This window comes from Vitis riparia, chromosome 12 (assembly GCF_004353265.1).
Source record: "Vitis riparia cultivar Riparia Gloire de Montpellier isolate 1030 chromosome 12, EGFV_Vit.rip_1.0, whole genome shotgun sequence".
Lineage (NCBI taxonomy): Eukaryota > Viridiplantae > Streptophyta > Magnoliopsida > Vitales > Vitaceae > Vitis > Vitis riparia.
Genome location: NC_048442.1, coordinates 1113172 through 1134873, shown reverse-complemented (window position 1 = coordinate 1134873; position 21702 = coordinate 1113172). Strand labels below are relative to the sequence as shown.

The following is a 21702-nucleotide window of genomic DNA, read 5'->3' as shown; positions in this document are numbered from 1 at the left end:
GATGATATTGAAGCTTATGTTCCACCAATGATCATTGAGAATATGTGTGAGAAAACTTTGCAAGTAACAGAGCCTGATGAATAATTACGGAATTTGGCTGTTAATTTTGCTACTCGCCAAATTCTAGAAGAAATAGAAAATCCTAAGGTCCGGAGGATCAGGATTTCAGGAAGAGATGGGATCAGAGTAACATCAGCAGTGAAAGATCTACCACAGATACAAAAAAGGTTTAATATCGTCATTCAGGTTGATGCCTCATCATATCCAAATATTAAAGGCATTGAAGAGAATATCGCAACACAATTAGGCTTCTCATTGGAAATTTGGCTGTTAAATAGAGTCTTAAAAAAACACCAGTTTCTTAATCTTTCTGGATGACCTTTATGAAAGGATCGATCTGTATGAAGTGGGAAGAAAATGGTGGAACTCAAAGAACATTCAAAAGATAGTTTGTTCGACTGGATCCCAGGAAGTTCATCAAAGAATGGCAGTGGATCGACAGATCAGGTTGGAGGATCATCTGTTATCTTGGGAATTATTTTGTTTGAATGTTGGCAAAATTGTGCATTCTTCAGGTTTCCAACATAGAGCCATAGATGTGGTTCAAAAGTGTTCTGGCCATTTACTTCTTGTTGCTCTAATGGCAAGAGCTTTAAAAATGGTCTTCGATGTCAGCAACTGGGAACATGCATCTCATATACTAAGCTTGTCGCACAGATCTCAGACGAAAGACAGAGTTTTGTATAATGCATTAGCTTTCATTCTGGGGCGTTCAGGTTCAGCAGATAAATGTGTAAACTACTGTGCATTTTACATGGAGAGGGAAGGAGTGGACAAAGTTGATTTGATTCAGGAGTGGATCAGACATGCGTTAATCAGCACATTTGATGAAGGAGAAGAGATTGTTCAAGATCTTGTCACTGCCTTCTTGTTAGAGAGTTTTCAGAATGGATATTTTGTCCAAATGCGAGATGAAATCCGTGAGGTGTTAGTAAATTCACAATTTCTTTTGCAAGGTGGAAAGGGTCTTACTAAGGCACCAAAAGATGAGGCATGGGAGGAAGCCAGTGAAATCCATTTGATGAATAATAAATTTTCTGAGCTGCCAAAGAGTCCAAATTGTCCCAAACTCTCTGCATTGTTCTTACAAAAGAACCCTTCTTTGCGAGTTATTCCTCCACTTTTCTTTCAACATATGCCTATACTCCAAATCCTAGACTTGTCGCATACTAAAATAAGATCGTTACCACAATCTCTTTATGGGTTGGCACAACTGCAAAGACTCTTTTTGAGAGGCTGTAAACTCTTCATGGAGCTGCCACCTGAAGTCAGAAAACTCAGTAATCTTAAGGTGCTTGATCTTGAGGGGACTGAAATTATAAGGCTACCTGTGGATGTTGGAAAATTGACAAATTTAACTTGCTTGAAAATGTCGTTTTGTGGGGATAATGACAATAGAAAAGATAACCAATACTCAAACAGAATAATTCCTCAGGGTGTGATGTCCAATCTATTTCATTTGAAAGAATTAATCATAGATATGAATCCTAAGCGATGGAATGCCAATGTGGAAGAAATTGTAGAAGAAGTGTGCAACTTGGACCGGTTGGAGGCTCTTCAACTTTACTTTCCAGAAGTTCTACTTTTGAATAACTTGATGGATGGATCATCAATAAACCTCCTAGGAATGCACTTTAGATTTACTATTGGCAGCCATCTGAAGCCCATAGTATCCTGACTACCACTTGAAGCTATAGCTAAATTTGAAGAAGAAGAAAGATGCTTGAAGTATGTGAATGGTAAAGGTGTCCCAACCAAAATTGAGGAGGTACTTGAGCTCGCTACTGCATTGTTCCTGGATCGCCATTCAACTGCTACCAGTTTATCTGAGTTTGGAATTGAAAATATGAGGAATCTAAAAGTTTGTGTATTAGGCGAATGTGATGAGATTCAAACCATAACAGATGCAGACGAAGATGATGATGGAGGTGTTGTACTTAAATCACTAGAGTATTTGAATCTTTATTATATGAAGAATTTAAGGAGCATTTGGAAGGGGCCACTTGGATGGTGTTCTCTATCACGTCTAAAAGCTTTGGTGCTGCATACATGCCCCCAATTGACTACCATTTTTACTTGGAATGAGGCTTTTTATCTCACTAACTTAGAGAAGCTTGTAGTTGAAGATTGCCCCAAAATTGAAAGCATAGTAGTGACTCATGATCCTACTGGTACTAAACCAATGTTGTGGACAAATTATTTATTCTCAAAGTTGAAGAAGATATCACTTCATTACATGCCTAAACTGGTCAGCATTTCCAATGGTCTACGCATTTCACCAATATTAGAATGGATGAGTTTCTATGATTGTCCAAGCCTCAAAACTCTTTCCCAGAGGAAGTTCACAGTAATGAATTGAAAGTGATAATAGGAGGGGCAGAATGGTGGAGAGAATTGAAGTGGAACAAATCAGAATGGCTTCAGCCACCCAATCTGGATGCTATCTTTCATCCAATTGAACAGGACACATATTTCATTACACGTCTAGCAGAAATTAACGATCAACTTCGAGCTAGGATGCAAGAAACAGAGCTTTCTCAACAGTCAGGTTGTTTTTCCATTCCTCTTTTTCTTCAAAGATAAAACACTGATCTCCATTTTATCTTACTTACACTTGGTACATTGTCCTATTATATATTTGAACCTCTCTCCAAGGGTAAATGATTCATTATAGGATTTTAGATTGCTAGTTTTCGTCCAAACCCTTTATTTTCTTTTGATATGACTTCTTTAATTGCAAAATAATCTATGCCCACATGGACATTTGAATGAAGCATAAATTCTCAACAACATTTGTATTATCTGTGTCCAAGTTTCGTATTCAGCTGTCTCATTTTTGGTATTTTTTTTCTTGTCTATGAGGGACATGCAGGTCTTGGTGACTCCCTGAAGGCTCCAACCGTCCAGGATGGAACAAGCTCAAAGCAGAAGCAAGTTACTTAGCTTTACCTAATATGTAGTATTAAGCTTAAGTTACATATTATGGCTAATTTCCCAACAACGGTTGATTGTCTTAAGTGGCATTTGTTTTTTTGGCTTAATTCTAAATAGAACTTATATTTAACTTAATACTAAATAATTCTTAATAGTATTAAGTATTAAGTTGTTTATTTTTTTTCATATTTTATTCCTATTTAGTATTAAGCTATTTGTTTTTTTATATATATATACTAAAAACCAATATCTTAATATTTTAATGTATTAAAAAAATTTTAATTTAACGTATTTCTAAAAAGTTCAAAATAATAAAATTGTTATAATAAATAATTTATCATTATCATTTTTACAAAAAATAATTAATATATTTATTTTTATATAATTAAAATAAAATATTTAAACTTAATAATCTGAAAAATAATGGATTGATAAAATCTAAATCAAATTAAAGAAAAAACATAACAATTCAAGTTCATATTTTCAAATATCCAAAGACATCACATTTTATGCTAATATCTAAACATTGTATTTCTTACAATGGTAAAAAGCTAAAAATGACAAATTAACTAAACACTTGAAAGAGTTCATTTGCGATTTGGTCTCGGAACTGTTGCATGAATTCTTGATCAAATGCTGCAAAAAAACTGCTTGTAGTTGAGTTTTGATTTTGATTTGCATTGTCACTTTCCAATTCCACTTCATTGTCATATTCAGAAAATAATTTATCCGCAACTGAGATTTGTCGAAGAAAATTGTGAATGGAGAAGCATGCCATGACAATTTTTGTTTGAGTAGTAAACGAATAAGGTGTCATTCTCTTCAATATTGGGAAACGCGCCTTAACAACACCCAAAGCACGTTCAATGATATTTTTTAATCTTGCATGGCATTAATTGAATATCTCCTCTTTTCCTATACCTTTACCACCACTACGAAAATCATTCAACCAATAGCGCACATTACAATATAGTGCCATAAAACCTCGAGTGTGTGTGTATGCTGCATCTACTAAATAATATTTTTCTAAAAAAAAAAAAAAAAGAATTGAGTTTATTATTATAATGAATAAATACAAATTATATTAAATAAAATGAAAATAAAATATTTACCTGATGGGGGCATTGGAAAATTATGTTGTGGGTTACGAATAGTTTCTGTCAAGATTCTTGAATCATGAGTTGTCTCTTCCCATCCAACAACAACAAACTTAAATATCATGTCAAAATCACAAACTGCCATAACATTCCGAAAACATTCTCCTCTCTCACGACCTCGATAAGGTACTTGTTGATTAGTAGAAATGCATGCATGGATAAGAGTTTCAACAATTGCACCAACAACATCCTACATGGTAATAATTCTTTAAAATATAAATAATTATTTTTATATGAGAATAATATAAATATAATATGAATAATGAGAAATAAAAAATAATATACCTTAAAAATTTGTCTTAGCCGGCGATTGGAGATACCATTTGAACTATCATTGAATGATGGAGGAGTAATAATCTCTTTTGAGAAATTCACCATGATCACTAAAACCTCATGGAAGTATTTGTGAATTGTTTGATTTGAATGTTGGAATCTATTCTTAATCATCTGATTCCGAATATTATGACTAATAGTCATAATAAACATGGTCATTTTCTCTTCAACATTCAAATGTTTACTATCAACAAGCCATCTTTTTTCTCGAAACATGTGACATAGATAAATAAATTCATGTTTTTCCATCCGCATTAGTTCATAACATATGCTAGATGAACCATCTAAAAGCTCTTGAATGAAAAGTGAACCTGTAAATGATGATATAGAGACTCGTTCCTTATTAATGGATGAGTCACTTAATAATTGGAGCAACAATACAACCAATCTTTTTTTTAAAACTCTTGTCACTTCTAACTTTGTATCTTCATCTTCACTTGATGATGATGAACTTGAACTATTTGAGTGATAAGAATATTTATTATAAAAAAACAATAGTTATGAAATAAATGCATAGCAATATAATCAAATAGTTATAACAATGTATGAGTAACAAATATCTATAAAATGTAGAGAGAAAGTCTTATAATTGGAAAAGTTTAAATGTATCAAATATTCAAAACAAACAAATCAAATGTACCAAATTTAAATCATCATATAAGTCATATACCTAATGTATTCCATAAATCTAAAACAAATATTTAAAACGTTATTTTCGCAAGCTTTGAATCCATCCCATTCGCTCTTCATCACTTTCCATCTCCACCCACACCTCTCTATACTCTTTCTTCTTGCAAAATCCATTAATTGCTACATAGTATAATGGATCCTCATAAGTCAAGAGCTTCTTCAAAATCTTCATGCATTCTTTGACTGAGGGTCCTTCAAAATTCTCCAACACATTTATTATTCTATTCATTTCTTCTTGATTTTGCTCTTTCTTTCCTTTCTTCTGTTTTTCTTAGAACCTTCTACTTCATCATTCGTATTTCTTGGCAAATTCTCATCTTCTTCTAAACTAATTGAAGTTTCGCTAGCCATAGATGTAGAATGTGTTGATGATTCCTCAACCCCAGAAGCTATCACTCCTCCAGAGCTCCAATTTTTAGACCCAATAGCTAACACTCCTCCAAACAATGCCTCTAATTCTTCCATATTTGCTAATGGTTTAAAACGGAATTGTTTAGCTTCTGGATATTTCTATTTTACAAGATAAACAACAAATTAGTCATGCATACATATATAAGACAATTAATTTTAAAATTCACTCAAATCCATAAAATAACTACCTGTAGATATTCTTCCCATTTTTCAGCTAGCCAATCAAAAGTTTTGGTTACAGAGTTGTAACCATGTCCTGTCATAGTCATCATTTTACTCCAAATGAGATATTGTCTTTTCATATAATCCCACTCATTCTTAAGTTGTTTTGAAGCAAAACGTTTTCCAAGTAACTTCTCCAACTCTTCAGCAATTCGAGGCCAAGCACTAGACTTTAAACCTCCACTTGATCTAAAGCCTTTGTTTGCCTCTTGAAGACAAAGATCAATAAAGTGTTTTCTTTGGATGGGGTCAGTCAAATTTGCCCTACTAATCTCAACATTTTGACTCATTCCTGTACAAAAAACCAACCAACATTAATGATTAATTTTCAATTTTCAATTTTCAATTAGAGACAATAAATATATAGTTTGGATGATGGAAGAGTAGACAACAAATATCAATCAATTTACATGTAACCATTTTATGTAGAGAATGAATTCATCTAGCACAAGAAACATTAAAACCCAAATTATGCCAAGAATGATTTCATCTTATAAACATTAAAAATTGATCTCTAGGAAAAAAAAATTGCAAGAATCAACTGTCTAGTATATTGGCATCAGAACCAATGCTTAGTATGAAAGCAAATTTCATGGAAAAATGTCTTACAATCAAAGTTCAATGCAAGTGTTCATATACCTTCACTAAATTATGCCCATGTGAAATGACCTAAAGCAATTCTAGTCTTGTTCAAAGGAGCAGGAACTGACTGTCTAAGGGGGAGAAATTGAAGGGGAAAAGCTAAAGCTAAACTAGTTTGGAGCCAAAATTTTCACACTAAAGGACTAATATTAACCTTCGTTCAGGTTTGCTAATCTTGTCTCAAACAGATTCTTATTGTGAATCCTAAACCCATGATATTCATATGTATAGAGTTGACAACCAATAAGTCCTTTTACTAGTTAAGAACTGATTAATTAACTACTTAGTCCAACTTTTTAAGTACTCCCTCAAATTAATTGAATTATCAATTGGTCCTTATAGTTAGCTAAAAAATACTAATTAGTCCCTTCTTCATTGTATCATTATTAATGTAAACTTACAATAAATTAATCACCTGTTAGCATGTTCTTCACTTTGTCCTACCTTCCAAACCTTATATTTTGAAGCACCTGCATTAATTTCACTCCAACTTCTCAACAATGGCAATGAAACAACCCAGGTCTCTCACCAAGAGGATCTAGATAGTGCCACACTTCACTTTCAAGCTTAGATGACCTTTGTTTCTTACTTGTAACCTTGAGACTCTTTTCATCATAACTATCATCTCTCATCTTAGATTGGTTATGACAAATCTCAAAAGATTGGTTCTTTTCTTCAACAACTACAAATAAATAAAAAGATGCTTGATTAAACTTGTACTTGAATCTATGAACTAGAAAAATGGTCAAAATCAAATTAGAAAATATATATATAAGAGAATTTCAAATTTTAAGCATTTATAAATAAAGAAAATTTTTAAAATATATATATATTCTAATGCATGCCATGTGGTCCAATGTCTAAGAGAAAAAGACTTCATGTGGTCCTATCACGAGGATTTTGGCAGATATAAATGCACATACACAAATGTATACACATATTTACATATATCTACAACAAATTACATGATCAGGGATAAAATTCTTTGTCTCTCACAATATTTCTTTTGTGGCCAAAAGGCTTTCTTGACAAAAAATTTCGTCTAGACAATTGTCTCCACAACCGTGTCACCCTATAGTTTTTGAGACGAATAATTACATTTTGTTAGGAAAACGTATCTATGATGAAATGAAATCTCATGGCCAAAACTATTTGGCAACAAGAGTTTTTTGTGGCGTAAAGTAAGATGTTTTGTTAGAAATTAAATTTTCAAATATCTAATATACTATTTAGTGACATAAGATTTCATTAGACAACGAAATTACTTCATCTCTAAGTGTTACTTTATACATTAGGAGATGAAATATTTTCATCTTCATCATGTTAATACAGAGTTTCTACAACAAACTAATTTTATCTCAAAATATTTCCACTTACATTTAGGGAGGATATGTTTTCGTTTCAAAATATTGACACATAGTTTCAATAACAAATAAATCTTGTCTAAATGTTTTCATTACAATTGGAGACAACATTATTTTATCTTTAAAACTAATCATGTTTAGGCAATGAAATAGGTTTATCTCTAAATGTTTTTATTCATATTAGGATATGAAATAATGAAACAAATTTCTTATTTATACTAATTTGAGGATGAAATAATTTCCTCCCTAAATATAATATTATTATTAATTTTTAAACTTTTAGATAATCCTATTGAAACATTTATAAACCTATATGATATTCAACATTTTCAAATATAAGATGATATTATACAAAATGAAGAATTTAATAATGTAAAAATACAATAACCTATAGAAAATAAGTAATAACAAAACATTTGTTTTATCAATGCACACCATACTCGCAAATAACATTCTCTATGCTATTTGAATATTATCTAAAATAAAAATGACTAACATATAATAGTAAACCACATAATAATGTCAACTTGATAGTGAAGGTAGATGTTGGGAAGCTAAATCAATCTGCTTATGCTCTCATCCAAATCAATGACCTCCCAGGACTCAAGGGCTTCGAGATTGCAAATGTAAAACATAAGATGTTATTTGGTAATCTGATCATGATTTGCAGGCAAAGGTTGTGCTTTTTAGCCTAGCTCAAAAATCATGGATTTAGGGTCCATAAAATTTAAATCCAATGGCACAAAAGCAAAGCGACCCCTAGACCAAATCCAGAAAACACAAGGAGCAAAAAAAAAAAAACAATTTTTTTGGTTTTCCTTTGGGGTTTTGCATGGATTTTCTCGGAAATCAAACCAGGATGAATTTTCCCGGAAATCAAATGGGGTATAGATTTTCTTGGGAATCAAACGGGGGTTGCAAAAAAATAAAAAATAATAACATGATTAGATTAGTACCTACGAGGATTGAGAGAGGCAGAGGAAAATAGGGCCTTTTTAGGGATTCTCTCATCTGGAGGGCAACTTCAAAAAACGGCTTCTTGATGCCCGAGTGAGAGAAGTAGGTGGCTTAGTAGAGATAAAAAATCGTTCACCCAAATGATTGGTAGCTTTAGTCTTTAAGGATACAAAGTAAACTTGATCAAACTTGTTAGTTCCTATTCATAAATTTGCACCTATATATGAAAGTAGGTTTTAAAATGTTTACAACAAATAAGTTAAAATGCCTTGGGACTAGAACTTCAACTTGAAAGCTGATATGCTTTAAATCCTAAAAATATCAATGTGATATATCCAAGCCCAAGCTGAAGAAAGCACTTCAACTCAACACTTCCATAAATATTGTGAAACCCGCTAAGAACAAGGATTCATTCAAACACACAAGATGCTTAAAACCCCACCAACAGGTTATCTCCAAAAATGAAAAGAGCACCAATTACACTTACGATACTCTTGCCATCTATTTGGAAATCAACACTGATAAAAAAATTTCACACATGGTAGAATCAAAAAGTCAAAACATCAAGGAAACCACAACAAACTAATATTTTCATAACTTAGATACTGCTCTAAAGGGAACTCATACTGCAGTACTAAGATAAAGACCATTCAGACTCCTGTCCACTTAATAATTCATATGATAGCTAGTAGTAGTTCAAGTGAGGAAAACATAGGAAAAACTAACAAGTAAGAAGCAATCACTTAAGCTAAGACTCACTGGAGAACTTCTTGGCCTTCTCATCTTCTGATATCTTCGACCGCACCAAACTATCCCTCATATCCTTACCAAACACCGACATGGGCAAAGCATCATCGGAATCCACCGGCCTGAGCCTCAAACTATCCTTCGAAGCTGACAATGACGGCACCTCTGTTTTCCCCTTGGTCTGGCCGCCCTCAGTCGAGGATGAAGACTGCAGCTGCTTCAAGCGCTTCCGAAGAGCGTCGAAAGAGAGCCTATCCTTGATCTCCTGCTGCTTAAAGCGCTCCCGAATAGCGTCGAAAGAGAGCCTCTCCTTGGTCTCCTGCTGCTTAAAGCTCCTCTCCCGCTGATTCAAGCTCTCCCGAATAGCGTCGAAAGAGAGCTTCCCCTCGGGGGAAACTTCGAGTTCTTGAAAGGAAATAGGGGATGGTGGTGAGGCTAGCTTAGAGTTGTTGTTGTCGGCATCATTGGAGGTTGAGGAAGACGAGAAGACGCGGTGGATGAAGCTAGGTTTTCGGCTTAGGTTTCTGGGTGCTATTTGCAGAGCCCTCGATGCCATTGGATCGATCGGTTTCTGGGGCAAAGGTTGTGTTTTTCAGCCTGGCTCAAAAATCGTGGATTTAGGGTTCGTGAAATTTAAATCCAATGGCACAAAAGCAAAGAGACCCTAGAACAGATCCAGACAACACAGGGAGCCAACAAAAAAAAAAAAGCAATTTTTTTGGTTTTCCTTGGGAGTTTTGCATGGATTTTCTCGGAAATCAAACGAGGATGAATTTTCCCGGAAATCAAATGGGGGATGGATTTTCTTGGGAATCAATCGGGGGTTGCAAAAAAATAAAATAATAACATGATTAGATTAGTACCAGCGAGGATTGAGAGTGGCAGAGGAAAACAGGGCCTTTCTAGGGATTCTCTCGTCTGGAGGGCAGCTTCAGAAAGGGCTTCTTGATGCCCGAGTGTGAGAAATGGGTGGCCTTTTGATTTTTAGCTATAGAGAAAAAAAAAAAGAACAAATTATGATAACAATTTTCCTCTCTCTATATAAATAATTATTAATTATCCATCTTTATTTTGATTAAATCACTACCATTTAAATTAAATTAAAATTAATTTAATACGATAAATTATTAATAATTTTAATTATTTAAATAAATTAATATTAATAGAAAAAATTGGTACCACATATTTTTAATAAAATTTTAGAAATTAAATCTCATATAAAATATTTATATAAATTAATTTAATTTTTCATTTAAAATGTAATAAAACATGTTTTAATAAAAGTATTTTAAAAATTTTTAAATAAACACTGTCTTCAACAAGATGAGTTCCCTTTATTTAAAAATATGATGAAACCACATTGATCTTCATTTTGATATCAAAGACTATTGCAATGTGATATGTATTATATTTATATATAAATTATTTTTATTCAATAAATTACATATTTCTTAATTCAATTTTAACTTTATACACTTTCAAAATTCATATTTATAATTCTTAAAATTCAAATATCGAATCTACCAACATATCTCAATGTACCGATGTTTTTCTTTTTTATCATATCTATGTCAATTATACTTACAAAATAACTTTAAAATGTGTATTATTGCTTATTTTATCTTTTTTTTTTAGTTTTTTCAAGCATTCCTATGAATTTTAAATAATTTTCAAAAAATATCATCTAATATTTCCGATATATCCGTAAAATGGAAATACTAATATTTCCGTAATTACCGATAATTTCCGATATATTCGTAAAATGGAAATACTAATATTTCCGTAATTACCGATAATTTCATTCTTGATTCTAATATATATATATATATATATATATATTAAAATTTAAATATAATACTATTGTCATTATTTTATTTAAATTTTAATACTATATATATTTATATTTATATTAATATTATAATAATGACAATATCACATTATTTATAAATAATATTTACTTTCTTTAATAATAATTGTGTTGTTTCATGAATATTAAAGTATCATGAAACTTTCTAAAAAAAACAAATAAATCATGTTAAGTATTCAATAGTATAAATAAATTTAAAAATGATAAATTCATTTTGAAAATGGAAAATGCATTTTAATGGGGATGAAATAGTTTTGTCTCCAATATTGAGTTTTTACAATAAAACAATTTCATGCCTAATACTTTTCTTTGTTCCTTCATCTACTGGTATTAGGACAATATTTTTGTCTCCCATTGTTAAGATTTTTCTCTCCAAAACTATTTACAACAACATAATTTTGTTACTCATAATTTACCTTTTGGGACGACACTAGGTTTTTGTCTCCCAATATATTTTACACCATAAAATATTTTATTGTTAAAAATTATGATGTCATCACAAATAATTTGGCCTCATTTCACATTCAATTAAAACTTTAAACATAAATTTTCGTAACAAACTCAAATTTGTCTCCCAATATCATCTTAAGAGATCAAATTATATTCATGGCCAAAAAATTTGTGGCTGAAGGTGAAATTTCTTGTAGTAATGTGCATATTCAATGAAAGGAGTTTAAAAATATTTAGAACCAAATAAATTTCTATAAGATGACTTCCTATATCACCCATTCATATTTTCAAGAGTATACTTTTACACTTTCTTCATATTATGATTTAAAACAATCATTTTTATTTTTATTTTTTTGCAAAATGCATATTTTGATGGAAAATCTAATTTACTAATTATAAAACATTTAATCAACAAATGTATCAACAGAATCATTACATTTTTTTTTTCTAATTTTAACCAAAATCAATTTTTCAAACACTCATAAAGTAGAAATAAATTTCATTACCTTCAAAATTATCCTTTGGATATTCCTTAGGCCCATGAATAACATCGCTCAAGTAGATTGCTTGATCTTTGCATTCTTCTACCTTCCAAACCTTATATTTTAAAGCATAAGGTTAACATCGCTCCAACTTTTAAGCATAGGCAATGAAAAAGGCCTTGCACTTTCACCAAGAGGACCCTGGCACTGCCGTGCTTCACATCTAGGCCCAATCTTTGTTGTTTCTTTCTTATTTTCATCCTTATGATCCTATTTGTTGTAATTTTTATTTAAGTCAATATATTGAGGTCCTAATGGCTCTTGCTTTTTAGGAGAAAAATAAGGCTTCATTTCACATAGATTTATTTGAAGACTAACATCAAATCGATCCATGGGAGTATGAGTCTAAATTGCTAAAGTTGCTTCCAAGATTATGAACTAGATTATAAACTAAAAATAAATAAATAAATAAATAAGCATAAACTAATTAAAGAAAAACATGCAGAACACTTTTGTTAATAGATGACTCAAATTCTACCTTCTTAGTCTTTTAATAACTCCTCCTATAGGGGAGTCCGTGCTAGAACTCAAACCTCCTAATAATTACTTACCATCTTTATTAGTCACAATTTTAATTTTGCAAAAGACTTCTTCAGCTTTTATAGGATCAACCCTTTTTTAGAATCTTGTTCAGGTTTTACCATGAATCTTGTTAAGCTTTTTCAGAAAATTTTGTTCAAGTTTTGCAGGGAATTTTATTAAGCTCTTTCAGGTAATCTTATTCAACTTTTGCAAGGAATCTTATTCAACTTTCATAGAGAATTCAACTTTTATAAGGGATCTTTCAGCTTTTGTAAGAAATTTTATTTAGCTTTTGCAAGGAATTTTCATCTCTTTTTAAGAAATCTTGTTTAATTTTTCATTAGAGTATAGGTTTGTTAGGTGGTCCCCTTCAAAATCTTCCTAGTCATCAAAATCTTCATTGTCTTAATAGCAACGAATGCATCATGTCTATAATTGAATAAGTGCTCTATGAATATCATAGTCATAAAATGTGGTTAATTAGCAAAATTCATTTTATTTGTTTTTTAAAGACTAGAGATTTTCAATGGGTAAGAAGCAATGCCTTTTTCATCAATATGGCTATGATCCAATAAGGTCTTACCTTACTATTATTCATTAAGGCTCAAGATGAAGATAACCTCTCACAAGATGGTGCTTCCATTAGAAACACCAATCTTGGACCGAAAGAATAAAAGCGAGATTTGAGCAACAGTTTGGTGAATATCAACAAGTTAATTTTGGGTTGACATTTGAGCAACTTGAAGAGAGTCTATAATTACTTTTTCAGCATGAAATGGTAGTCAAGAGCAATATGTTTCATTTTTAAATGAAATACGTACTATATCTGCACACATACACGTAACACCAATGTTGTCCAAAAGTAGATGTGGTGGCTTAGGAAGAGAAATATGCAACTCAAAAAGAAGATTAGTGACCTAAGTTATTTCATTCGCCACCTAAGCAATAGAATGATACTTGGCTTTAATAGAAGAGCGAGCAATGGTTCTTTACTTTTTAAAGTGCCAAAAAATTGCATTGCCTCCAAGAAAAAGAACATTCACTAAAATGGAAGTGCAATCAGCACAACTGCCTACCCAATTAGCATATGAGTAGGCAATTAAGTTTAATGATTGTGAACAATGAAGAAAAAGAACATAGTCCAAGTTGTTTTTGAGGTACTGCAGGAGACATTTGGCTGCAATTCAATGAGTTTAACTTGGAGCATGCATGTATTAAGCCAGTTTGTTTACAACACAAGCCATATCAGATTAAGATATGGAGAAATATTATAGGCTTCCAATTAGATTGTGGTACGAAGAGGCCTCAACTTGTGGAGATCCATCATTATGAATAAGCTAAGTAGTACAACTAAGTGGAGTGATAGGAGATTTGATACCTTCCATATGAAATCTAACAAGGAAGTCTCGATCATATTTTGGTTGAGATATGAATAGTCCATTTGCTGAGGGAGTGACCTCCACACCCAAGAAAAAATGAAGATGCCCAAGGTCTTTGATTGAGAACCAATTGGAAAGGATGGTAATAATATGGCAAATAAACAATAAGAAGTTTCCTATAATTCATAAGTCATCCACATACAGTAAAAAGTAAACAAGAATGGATCAAGTTGCGAGAATGAATAAACATAGAAGAATCGACACAAGAGTTCAAAAAGCCTAAAGATATAACAAAAGTGTTAAGATCAATGAACCAAGCCCAAGGTGCTTGCTTCAAACCATAGTTGGATTTGTGCAAACTACAAACATGATGGACTCCTTGAGGAAGTTAGGTGGTTATGACATAAAAGCTTCTTCATGGAGATGCCTATGGAGGTGTTCAACATCTAGTTTATGCACTTGCCATCCACGAGATAGAGCAATAGAAAATGGAGTTGTGAGATTGAATAAACAGAGAAGAATTGAAGTAAGAGTTCAGAAAGCCTAAAGATAGAATAAAGGTCTTAAGCTCGATGAACCAAGCCCAAGGTGCTTGTTTTAGGTCGTAGTTGGATTTGTGCAAACCATAAATATGAGGGGCTTTTCGAGGAAGCTAGGTGGTTATGACATAAAAACTTCTTCATGGAGATGTCTATGGAGGAATGTGTTGTTTAACATCTAGTTGATGCACTTGCCATCCACAAGATAGAGTAATAGAGAGAGCAGTTTGAATGGTTGTAGGCTTGACCATAGGACCAAATGTCTCATGATAATCAAGGCTAAGTCATTGATGAAATCCCTTAGTCACAAGGCCAGCCTTACATCAAGCAATGCTACCATCAAGATTACGCTTTATCCTAAACACCCATTTACAATCAATAATATTTTGTCAAGGTTCATGAGGGACCAACTCCCAAATATTATTTGAGACAAAAGCCTAAACTTCTTACTCATGGCATCTCTTCATTTGTTTTGTCTAAGACTTGGGTTGAAGTAGTGGGTTCAAGGCCGAAGGGAAAGGATGTTTGGTGGCAATGAGGTTAAAATATTATTTCTTGGGTTTAAGGATGTTATTTTTTTAATTGAGTTTGCATGGGATGGTAGAGAAGTGGGTTGGTGATAGAAAGGAGAGCAACGATGGAGGGTTCACTTCTTGGGATGGAGCTTCGTAGTGCTTCTGTTGTATCAATGGAAGCTTTAATGTAAACAATATTAATTCAAAAACACGAAGATAAAACAATTACATAAAGGTACACGAGGTTTTAATATGGTTTGGCCCATCATACCTACATCCACAAATGAGATAAAATCATTTTAATATACTATAGAGTATTACTGAGGGCATAATCAAATATAATTATTGGGTTCTCAAAACATCCCATGTTTTTCCACATCTTTCACCCACACCCTTATCCACGAGCCCCCTCACTCCCCAAGGTATCTCCTGAGTGTCCTCACATCTCTATCTATTTTGTATAGTCTTTACAAACACATTTTTTATCTTATTAACTTTTTTTCTAATAACCTAAAATATTTATAGAGATGTTCTTAATAATTTTCTTTATTTTATAAAGAAATCTAATATTACAATGACATGATTATAAGAAATATTTTATATAAATATTCTCTATAAAAAAGAATCTATAATTATTATTTTATTAGGAATTGGGTACACTTTCCAACGGTTTCATTAGCGGTTGAGGGGAGAAATTCACGGGATGAAGATGATGTGAATGGAGAGGTGGAGTCAGTAGGTGAGTATGACACGGAGTGACTGATAGAATGGGAGACTTTGGTGATCACGGGAATCCCGGGATGTAGAGTCAGCTAGAATGGATGTACAGCTTGCTTGTGGGACTGGTTGGTAGGATAAATGAGGAAAATGGGACTGGTTGGTAGGATCAGTAGGAAAATATACAGTGGAGGTGGTATTGTACATAGTCGGTAGCATTGACTGAGAATGGAGCATTCAAAATGGGAATAGTACAAGAAGGCCAAAGTCGGAAGTTCGAGATCAAAAGTAGGTGGAAGCCAAAGGGGTAATTCAATGGTCTGAGAGAAAGTAGTAACCCCACCCCCCATCGGTCATCCCTTCCGGTGCTAGTGAGGGATGGATCCCAAGAGGAGAAAGACACAAGACTCCGCAGAGAATGCTGATTCCAGTGCTGCGGATACTGGGAATTCTGGTGTGGCAGAGTCGAAAGCCACTGATTCGAAGGCCAAGCCTGTGGAACTCAATGCGGAAGCCGAAAAGAGTAATTTCATCTTCCGAAAATGGCGCTCTTCTCCAACATACCCCAAAGCGTAAGTGCAGTCTTCCCTCATGTGTTACTTCATAGTATCACGATTATTATTAGGACCTTCGATTTTTGGTCATGGATCTAATTTATCTGAATTTGGATTCCGCTGGACTGATCAGAATGGAAAAAGGCGAAATCACTCTGAAAAGTTTATATAAGCAGCAAGAGCCTCGCCTGAAGCAGCTTGAGCAAAGGCGTCCTAGTCTGCCGGTGCAGAGCATGTATGTATTTTGATCATAAACTGTTAGATCCATGTGGTGTAGTAATGCTAGGGGACCATCACAAGTGATGATGACTAATAAATATTTCAAAATGATCCATTTGATTGACTTGGGTCTCCCTCGAATTGGAGCAAAGATGGACATAGCATGCATATATGGGTATGGGTGGTTGTCAAAGTGAGTCTAAGTATGAGTGTTATTAAAAATGAACTGAAAGTCACTAAGAGAACATTTTGTAATAATTTTAGAAAGTGTTTTTAACATTTTTCATACCTTAAAGATAAAAATTTTCAAGTGTTAGAAAGATTAAAAATACTTTATAAAATCATTGTCAAATACACTCTAAGAGCCCCTTTGACAATTATTCTAAAAAATGTTTTTAATATTTCTAACATTTGAAATTTTTTATCATTTAAGTGTTAAAAATACTAGAAACGCTTTTTAAAAGCACTCTCAAACGCACTCTAATATTTGTAAGTGTGAACCAATGGGTACAGATGTTCATAAATAGAGACCAATGGTTATGAGAATTTCCTTATTCATTTATTTTGTAGGAATAAATGACTTGATAATGAAATGGGTGAAAGAAAAGAAAAGAAAGAAAATAAAAAATGAAGAAAGAGAATGTGAATAAGGGATCAAATAAATTGCGGATTATAACCTATGAACAGAAAAAACTTGTAGTAGACAAATTGAATCGAACTCAAAAGGAAATCAATAAAAGGAAAGACTAGGGTTTTTTGAATCATAAAAAAGGAGGTGAAATTCACTCTGATACAAGCTCAATTAGATCTCACTAGCTATTTAGTGAGAAACCAAAGGATTCAATTTGTCATAGATGAGTGCAGCAACCAGGAAATTTCTTTCTCTATATATATACAGGTCCATTTTAGAGCCAGGACCACCAAAACCATTGTCTAGGACACTTGGGACTCTCCAGATTATGCCTTCAGAAGATTCGAATGAACTTTAGTTGCGTACTACATGTGTCACCCCCAAAAAAATCTATCTTTGAAAACTTTTTAACACAAAAAAAAAAAAAAGTTATGTTACCAACTTCATTTTAGAATCACTTTAACACACAAATTGGTTTGATATTGTCAAAGACAAACGCCATTGTGGGACTTGCGAAGAATTCAACTAGCATAATCCTCTGAAATTCCCTTCTGAGCTCATCCTAATGGTTTTATTTTGTTTCCTTATCATTTCTGTAGATACCTCCACCCCCTGCGTAAGGAAGTCGAGGAGTTGAACAGAAAGAAAGATATTGTGTGTCTTATCTTATCATATCCTCCTATGAATTCCATGAACAAAGAGAGACACAAGAACTGGGTTCGGGATGTTTTGAAGATGAATCACATAGTGAGGGAATGGAAAACATTTTCAAGCAAGAAAAATAAGGTTTTAGATTCAGACATATTTGAAATCGATGCACTGCTGGATCACATGTTCGATGATATTGAAGCTTATGTTCCACCACTGATCATTAAGAAGATGTGTAAGAAAACTTGGCCAGCAACACAGCCTGATGAAAAAGTACGTAATTTGGCTGTTAATTTTGCTACTCGCCAAATTCTAGAAGAAATAGAAAATCCTGAGGTCCTGAGGATTAGGATTTCAGGAAGAAATGGTATAAGAGTAACATCAGCAGTGAAAGATCTACCACAGATACAGCAAAGATTTGATATCGTGATTCAGGTTGATGCCTCATTATATCCGAATATCAGAGGTATTGAAGAGAATATCGCAACACAATTAGGCTTCTCATTGAACATACACATATTAAATAAATTCTTGAAAACCACAAGCTTCTTAATCTTTCTGGATGACATAAATGAAATGATCAATCTGTATGAAGTGGGGAGTGAGTGGTGGAACTCAGAGAACATTCAAAAAATAGTTTGTGCGACTAGATCCCAGAAAGTTTGTCAAAGAATGGCAGTGGATCGAGAAATCAGGTTGGATGATCATCTGTTATCCTGGGAATTATTTTGTAGGAATGTTGGCAACATTGTGCATTCTTCAGGTTTCCAACACAGAGCCACGGATGTGGTTCAAAAGTGTTCTGGCCATTTACTTGCTGTTGTTCTAATGGCAAGAGCTTTGAATATGGTCTTCAACGTTAGCACCTGGGAACATGCATCTTATTTGCTAAGCTTGCCGCATAGATCTCAGATGAAAGATAGAGTTTTGTATAATGCATTAGCATTCATTATGGGGCGGCGTTCAGGTTCAGCACATGAATGTGTAAAATACTGTGCATTTTACATGGAGAGGGAAGGGGCGAACAAATTAGATTTGATTCAGGAGTGGATCAGACATGCGTTAATCAGCACATTTGACGAAGGAAAAAAGATTGTTCGAGGCCTTGTCAGTGCCTTCTTGTTAGAGAGTTCTCAGAATGGATATTCCGTCCGAATGCGAGATGAAATCCGTGAGGTGTTAGTAAATTCACAATTTCTTTTGCAAGGCGGAAAGGGTCTTGCTAAGGCACCAACAGATGAGGCATGGGAGGAAGCCACGGAAATCCATTTGATGAATAATAAATTTTCTGAGCTGCCAAGGGGTCCAAATTGTCTCCAACTCTGTGCATTGTTCTTACAAAAGAACCCTTTTTTGCGAGTTATTCCTCCATTGTTCTTTCAACGTATGCCTATGCTCCAAATCCTAGACTTGTCCCATACTAAAATAAGATCTTTACCACAATCTCTTTATGGGTTGTCGCAACTGAAAAGACTCTTTCTGAGAGGCTGTAAACTCTTCATGGAGTTGCCACCTGAAGTCGGAGAACTCAGTAATCTTAAGGTGCTTGATCTCGAGGGGACTGAAATCATAAGGCTACCTATGGATGTTGGAAAATTGACAAATTTAACCTGCTTGAAAATGTCGTTTTATGGGGATAATGACAACAAAAAAGATAACCAATACTCAAACAGAATAATTCCTCAGAGTGTGATGTCCAATCTATCTCAATTGGAAGAATTAATCATAGATGTGAATCCCGATGATAAGCAATGGAATGCCAATGTGAAAGATATTGTAGAGGAAGTGTGCAGCTTAAACCGGTTGGAGGCTCTTCAACTTTACTTTCCAGAAGTTTCACTTTTGAATAACTTGATGGATGGATCATCAATAAACCTCCCAGGAATGCACTTTAGATTTACTGTTGGTAACCATATGAAGCGCATAATGTCTCGACTACCACTTGAAGCTGCAGTTAAATTTGAAGAACAAGAAAGATGCTTGAAATATGTGAATGGTGAAGGTGTCCCAACTGAAATTAAGGAGCTACTCCAGCTTGCTACTGCATTGTTCCTGGATCGCCATTTAACTGCCACAAGTTTATCTGAGTTTGGGATTAAAAATATGGGGAATCTAAAATTTTGTGTACTAGGTGAATGTGCTAAGATTCAAACCATTATAGATGCATATGATGGAGGAGATGGTGTACTTGGATCACTAGAGTACTTGAATCTTCATTATATGAAGAATTTAAGGAGCATTTGGAAGGGGCCACTTATATTGGGTTCCCTATCACATCTAAAAGCTTTGGTGTTGTATACATGCCCCCAATTGACTACCATTTTTACTTGGAATCTGTTTCCTAATCTCTATGAGTTAGAGGAGCTTGTAGTTGAAGATTGCCCCAAAATTGAAAGCATAGTAGTGACTCCTGATCCTACTGCTACTGAACCAATGTTGTGGAGGGCAAGGTATTTATTCCCAAAGTTGAGGAAGATATCACTTCATTACATGCCTAAACTGGTCAGCATTTCCAATGGTCTACACATTTCACCAATATTAGAATGGATGAGCTTCTATGATTGTCCAAGCCTCAAAACTCTTTCCCCAGCGGAAGTTCACAGTAATGATTTGAAGGTGATAATAGGAGAGGCGAATGGTGGAGAGAATTGAAGTGGAACAAGTCAAAATGGCGTCTGCCACCCAATCTGGATGCTATCTTTGTTCCAATCGAACGGGACACAGATTTCATCACACAGTTAACAGAAATCAATGATCAACTTCAAGGTAGGATGCAAGAAACAGAGCCTTCTCAACAGTCAGGTTGTTTTTCCATTCCCTTTTTTCTTCAAAGATAAAACATTGATCTCCATTTTATCTTACTTAAACTTGGTCAGGTTATTTTGTTTTGAGATGACTTCTTTAGTTTCAGGATAAGCTATGCCTACATAGACATTTGAATGAAGCAGAAGTTCCCCACAACATTTGTATTATCTACGTCCAAGTTTCTTATTCAGCTCTCTCATTTTTGGTTTTTTTTCTTGTTGATGAGGGACAGGTCCTGGTGAGTCCCTGAAGGCTCCAGCAGTCGAGGATGGAACAAGCTCAAAGCAGAAGCAAGTTGCTTAGCTTTACCTATTCTGTACTAGTTAAGCTTGAGCTACATATTATGGCTAATTTCCCGACAGCGGCTGACTGTCTTATTGGTTGTTGTTTGTTTAGTTATTTCATGTTGTGCTTGGTTGTGGAGAAAAGGAAACTCAGAACCTTACAGAGACACTCTTTGGATTATCCAACCTTACTTTTCTAGTCTCTTTGAATAAGTGGTGATGTGAACTTGCTGTATGCTCTTGAATTCAATATTCAAAATCACATCCTTCAGTTTGATGTGTACTTATTGTTTGGTCTGATCAGCAACTGCTTGAGCCTTTAGCAAAGAATTACTTATCAAATTTGAATTTTCAAGAGGGACAGAGTAGGTTAGAGGAAGGAGCAGTTCAGTTGCAGCAACATCAAAACTAATTTATATATATGCTTTTGGTAGATATAAGATTTGCTTGTACTAAATTCTAAGTAGTTGATTGCTAATGTTAATGGTCTGAGAAAAATTGTGATTAAAGATA

The 21702-nt window shown here is 33.8% G+C and overlaps 2 protein-coding genes across 3 annotated transcripts; one reads left to right on the top strand and one right to left on the bottom strand.

Annotated features, from left to right (window-relative positions):
* Positions 1–5028: 5028 nt before the first annotated feature.
* Positions 5029–10170, bottom strand: LOC117926133. The gene is made up of 3 exons (XM_034845209.1): positions 9530–10170; positions 5774–6099; positions 5029–5684 (listed from the first exon to the last, which is right to left on the bottom strand). Exons 1-3 carry the CDS (start codon positions 10071–10073, stop codon positions 5400–5402), a joined length of 1155 nt encoding a protein of 384 aa, XP_034701100.1. The 5' UTR covers positions 10074–10170; the 3' UTR covers positions 5029–5399.
* A 6140-nt stretch (positions 10171–16310) lies between these two features.
* LOC117925889 (probable disease resistance protein At4g27220) lies at positions 16311–21476 on the top strand. Of its 2 annotated transcripts, none has more exons than XM_034845000.1 (4): positions 16311–16620; positions 16736–16837; positions 18052–20866; positions 21138–21476. In XM_034845000.1, exons 1-3 carry the CDS (start codon positions 16427–16429, stop codon positions 20750–20752), a joined length of 2997 nt encoding a protein of 998 aa, XP_034700891.1. In that variant the 5' UTR covers positions 16311–16426; the 3' UTR covers positions 20753–20866; positions 21138–21476. The 2 variants fall into 2 exon arrangements, with proteins under 2 accessions (XP_034700891.1, XP_034700890.1); XM_034844999.1 differs by having other exon boundaries at positions 18052–20902.
* Positions 21477–21702: the final 226 nt, after the last annotated feature.

Excerpts from the sequence above, each read along its gene's own strand:
- LOC117926133 (XM_034845209.1), bottom strand. The coding sequence starts at position 10,073 with ATGGCATCGAGGGCTCTGCAAATAGCACCCAGAAACCTAAGCCGAAAA. Across the intron at positions 6,100-9,529 it reads GAAGGCCAAGAAGTTCTCCA|GAATGAGTCAAAATGTTGAG; the intron begins GTGAGTCTTAGC and ends TTTTTTGTACAG. Across the intron at positions 5,685-5,773 it reads AATGGGAAGAATATCTACAG|AAATATCCAGAAGCTAAACA; the intron begins GTAGTTATTTTA and ends CTTGTAAAATAG.
- LOC117925889 (XM_034845000.1), top strand. The coding sequence starts at position 16,427 with ATGGATCCCAAGAGGAGAAAGACACAAGACTCCGCAGAGAATGCTGAT. Across the intron at positions 16,621-16,735 it reads TCTCCAACATACCCCAAAGC|AATGGAAAAAGGCGAAATCA; the intron begins GTAAGTGCAGTC and ends TGGACTGATCAG. Across the intron at positions 16,838-18,051 it reads AGTCTGCCGGTGCAGAGCAT|ATACCTCCACCCCCTGCGTA; the intron begins GTATGTATTTTG and ends TCATTTCTGTAG.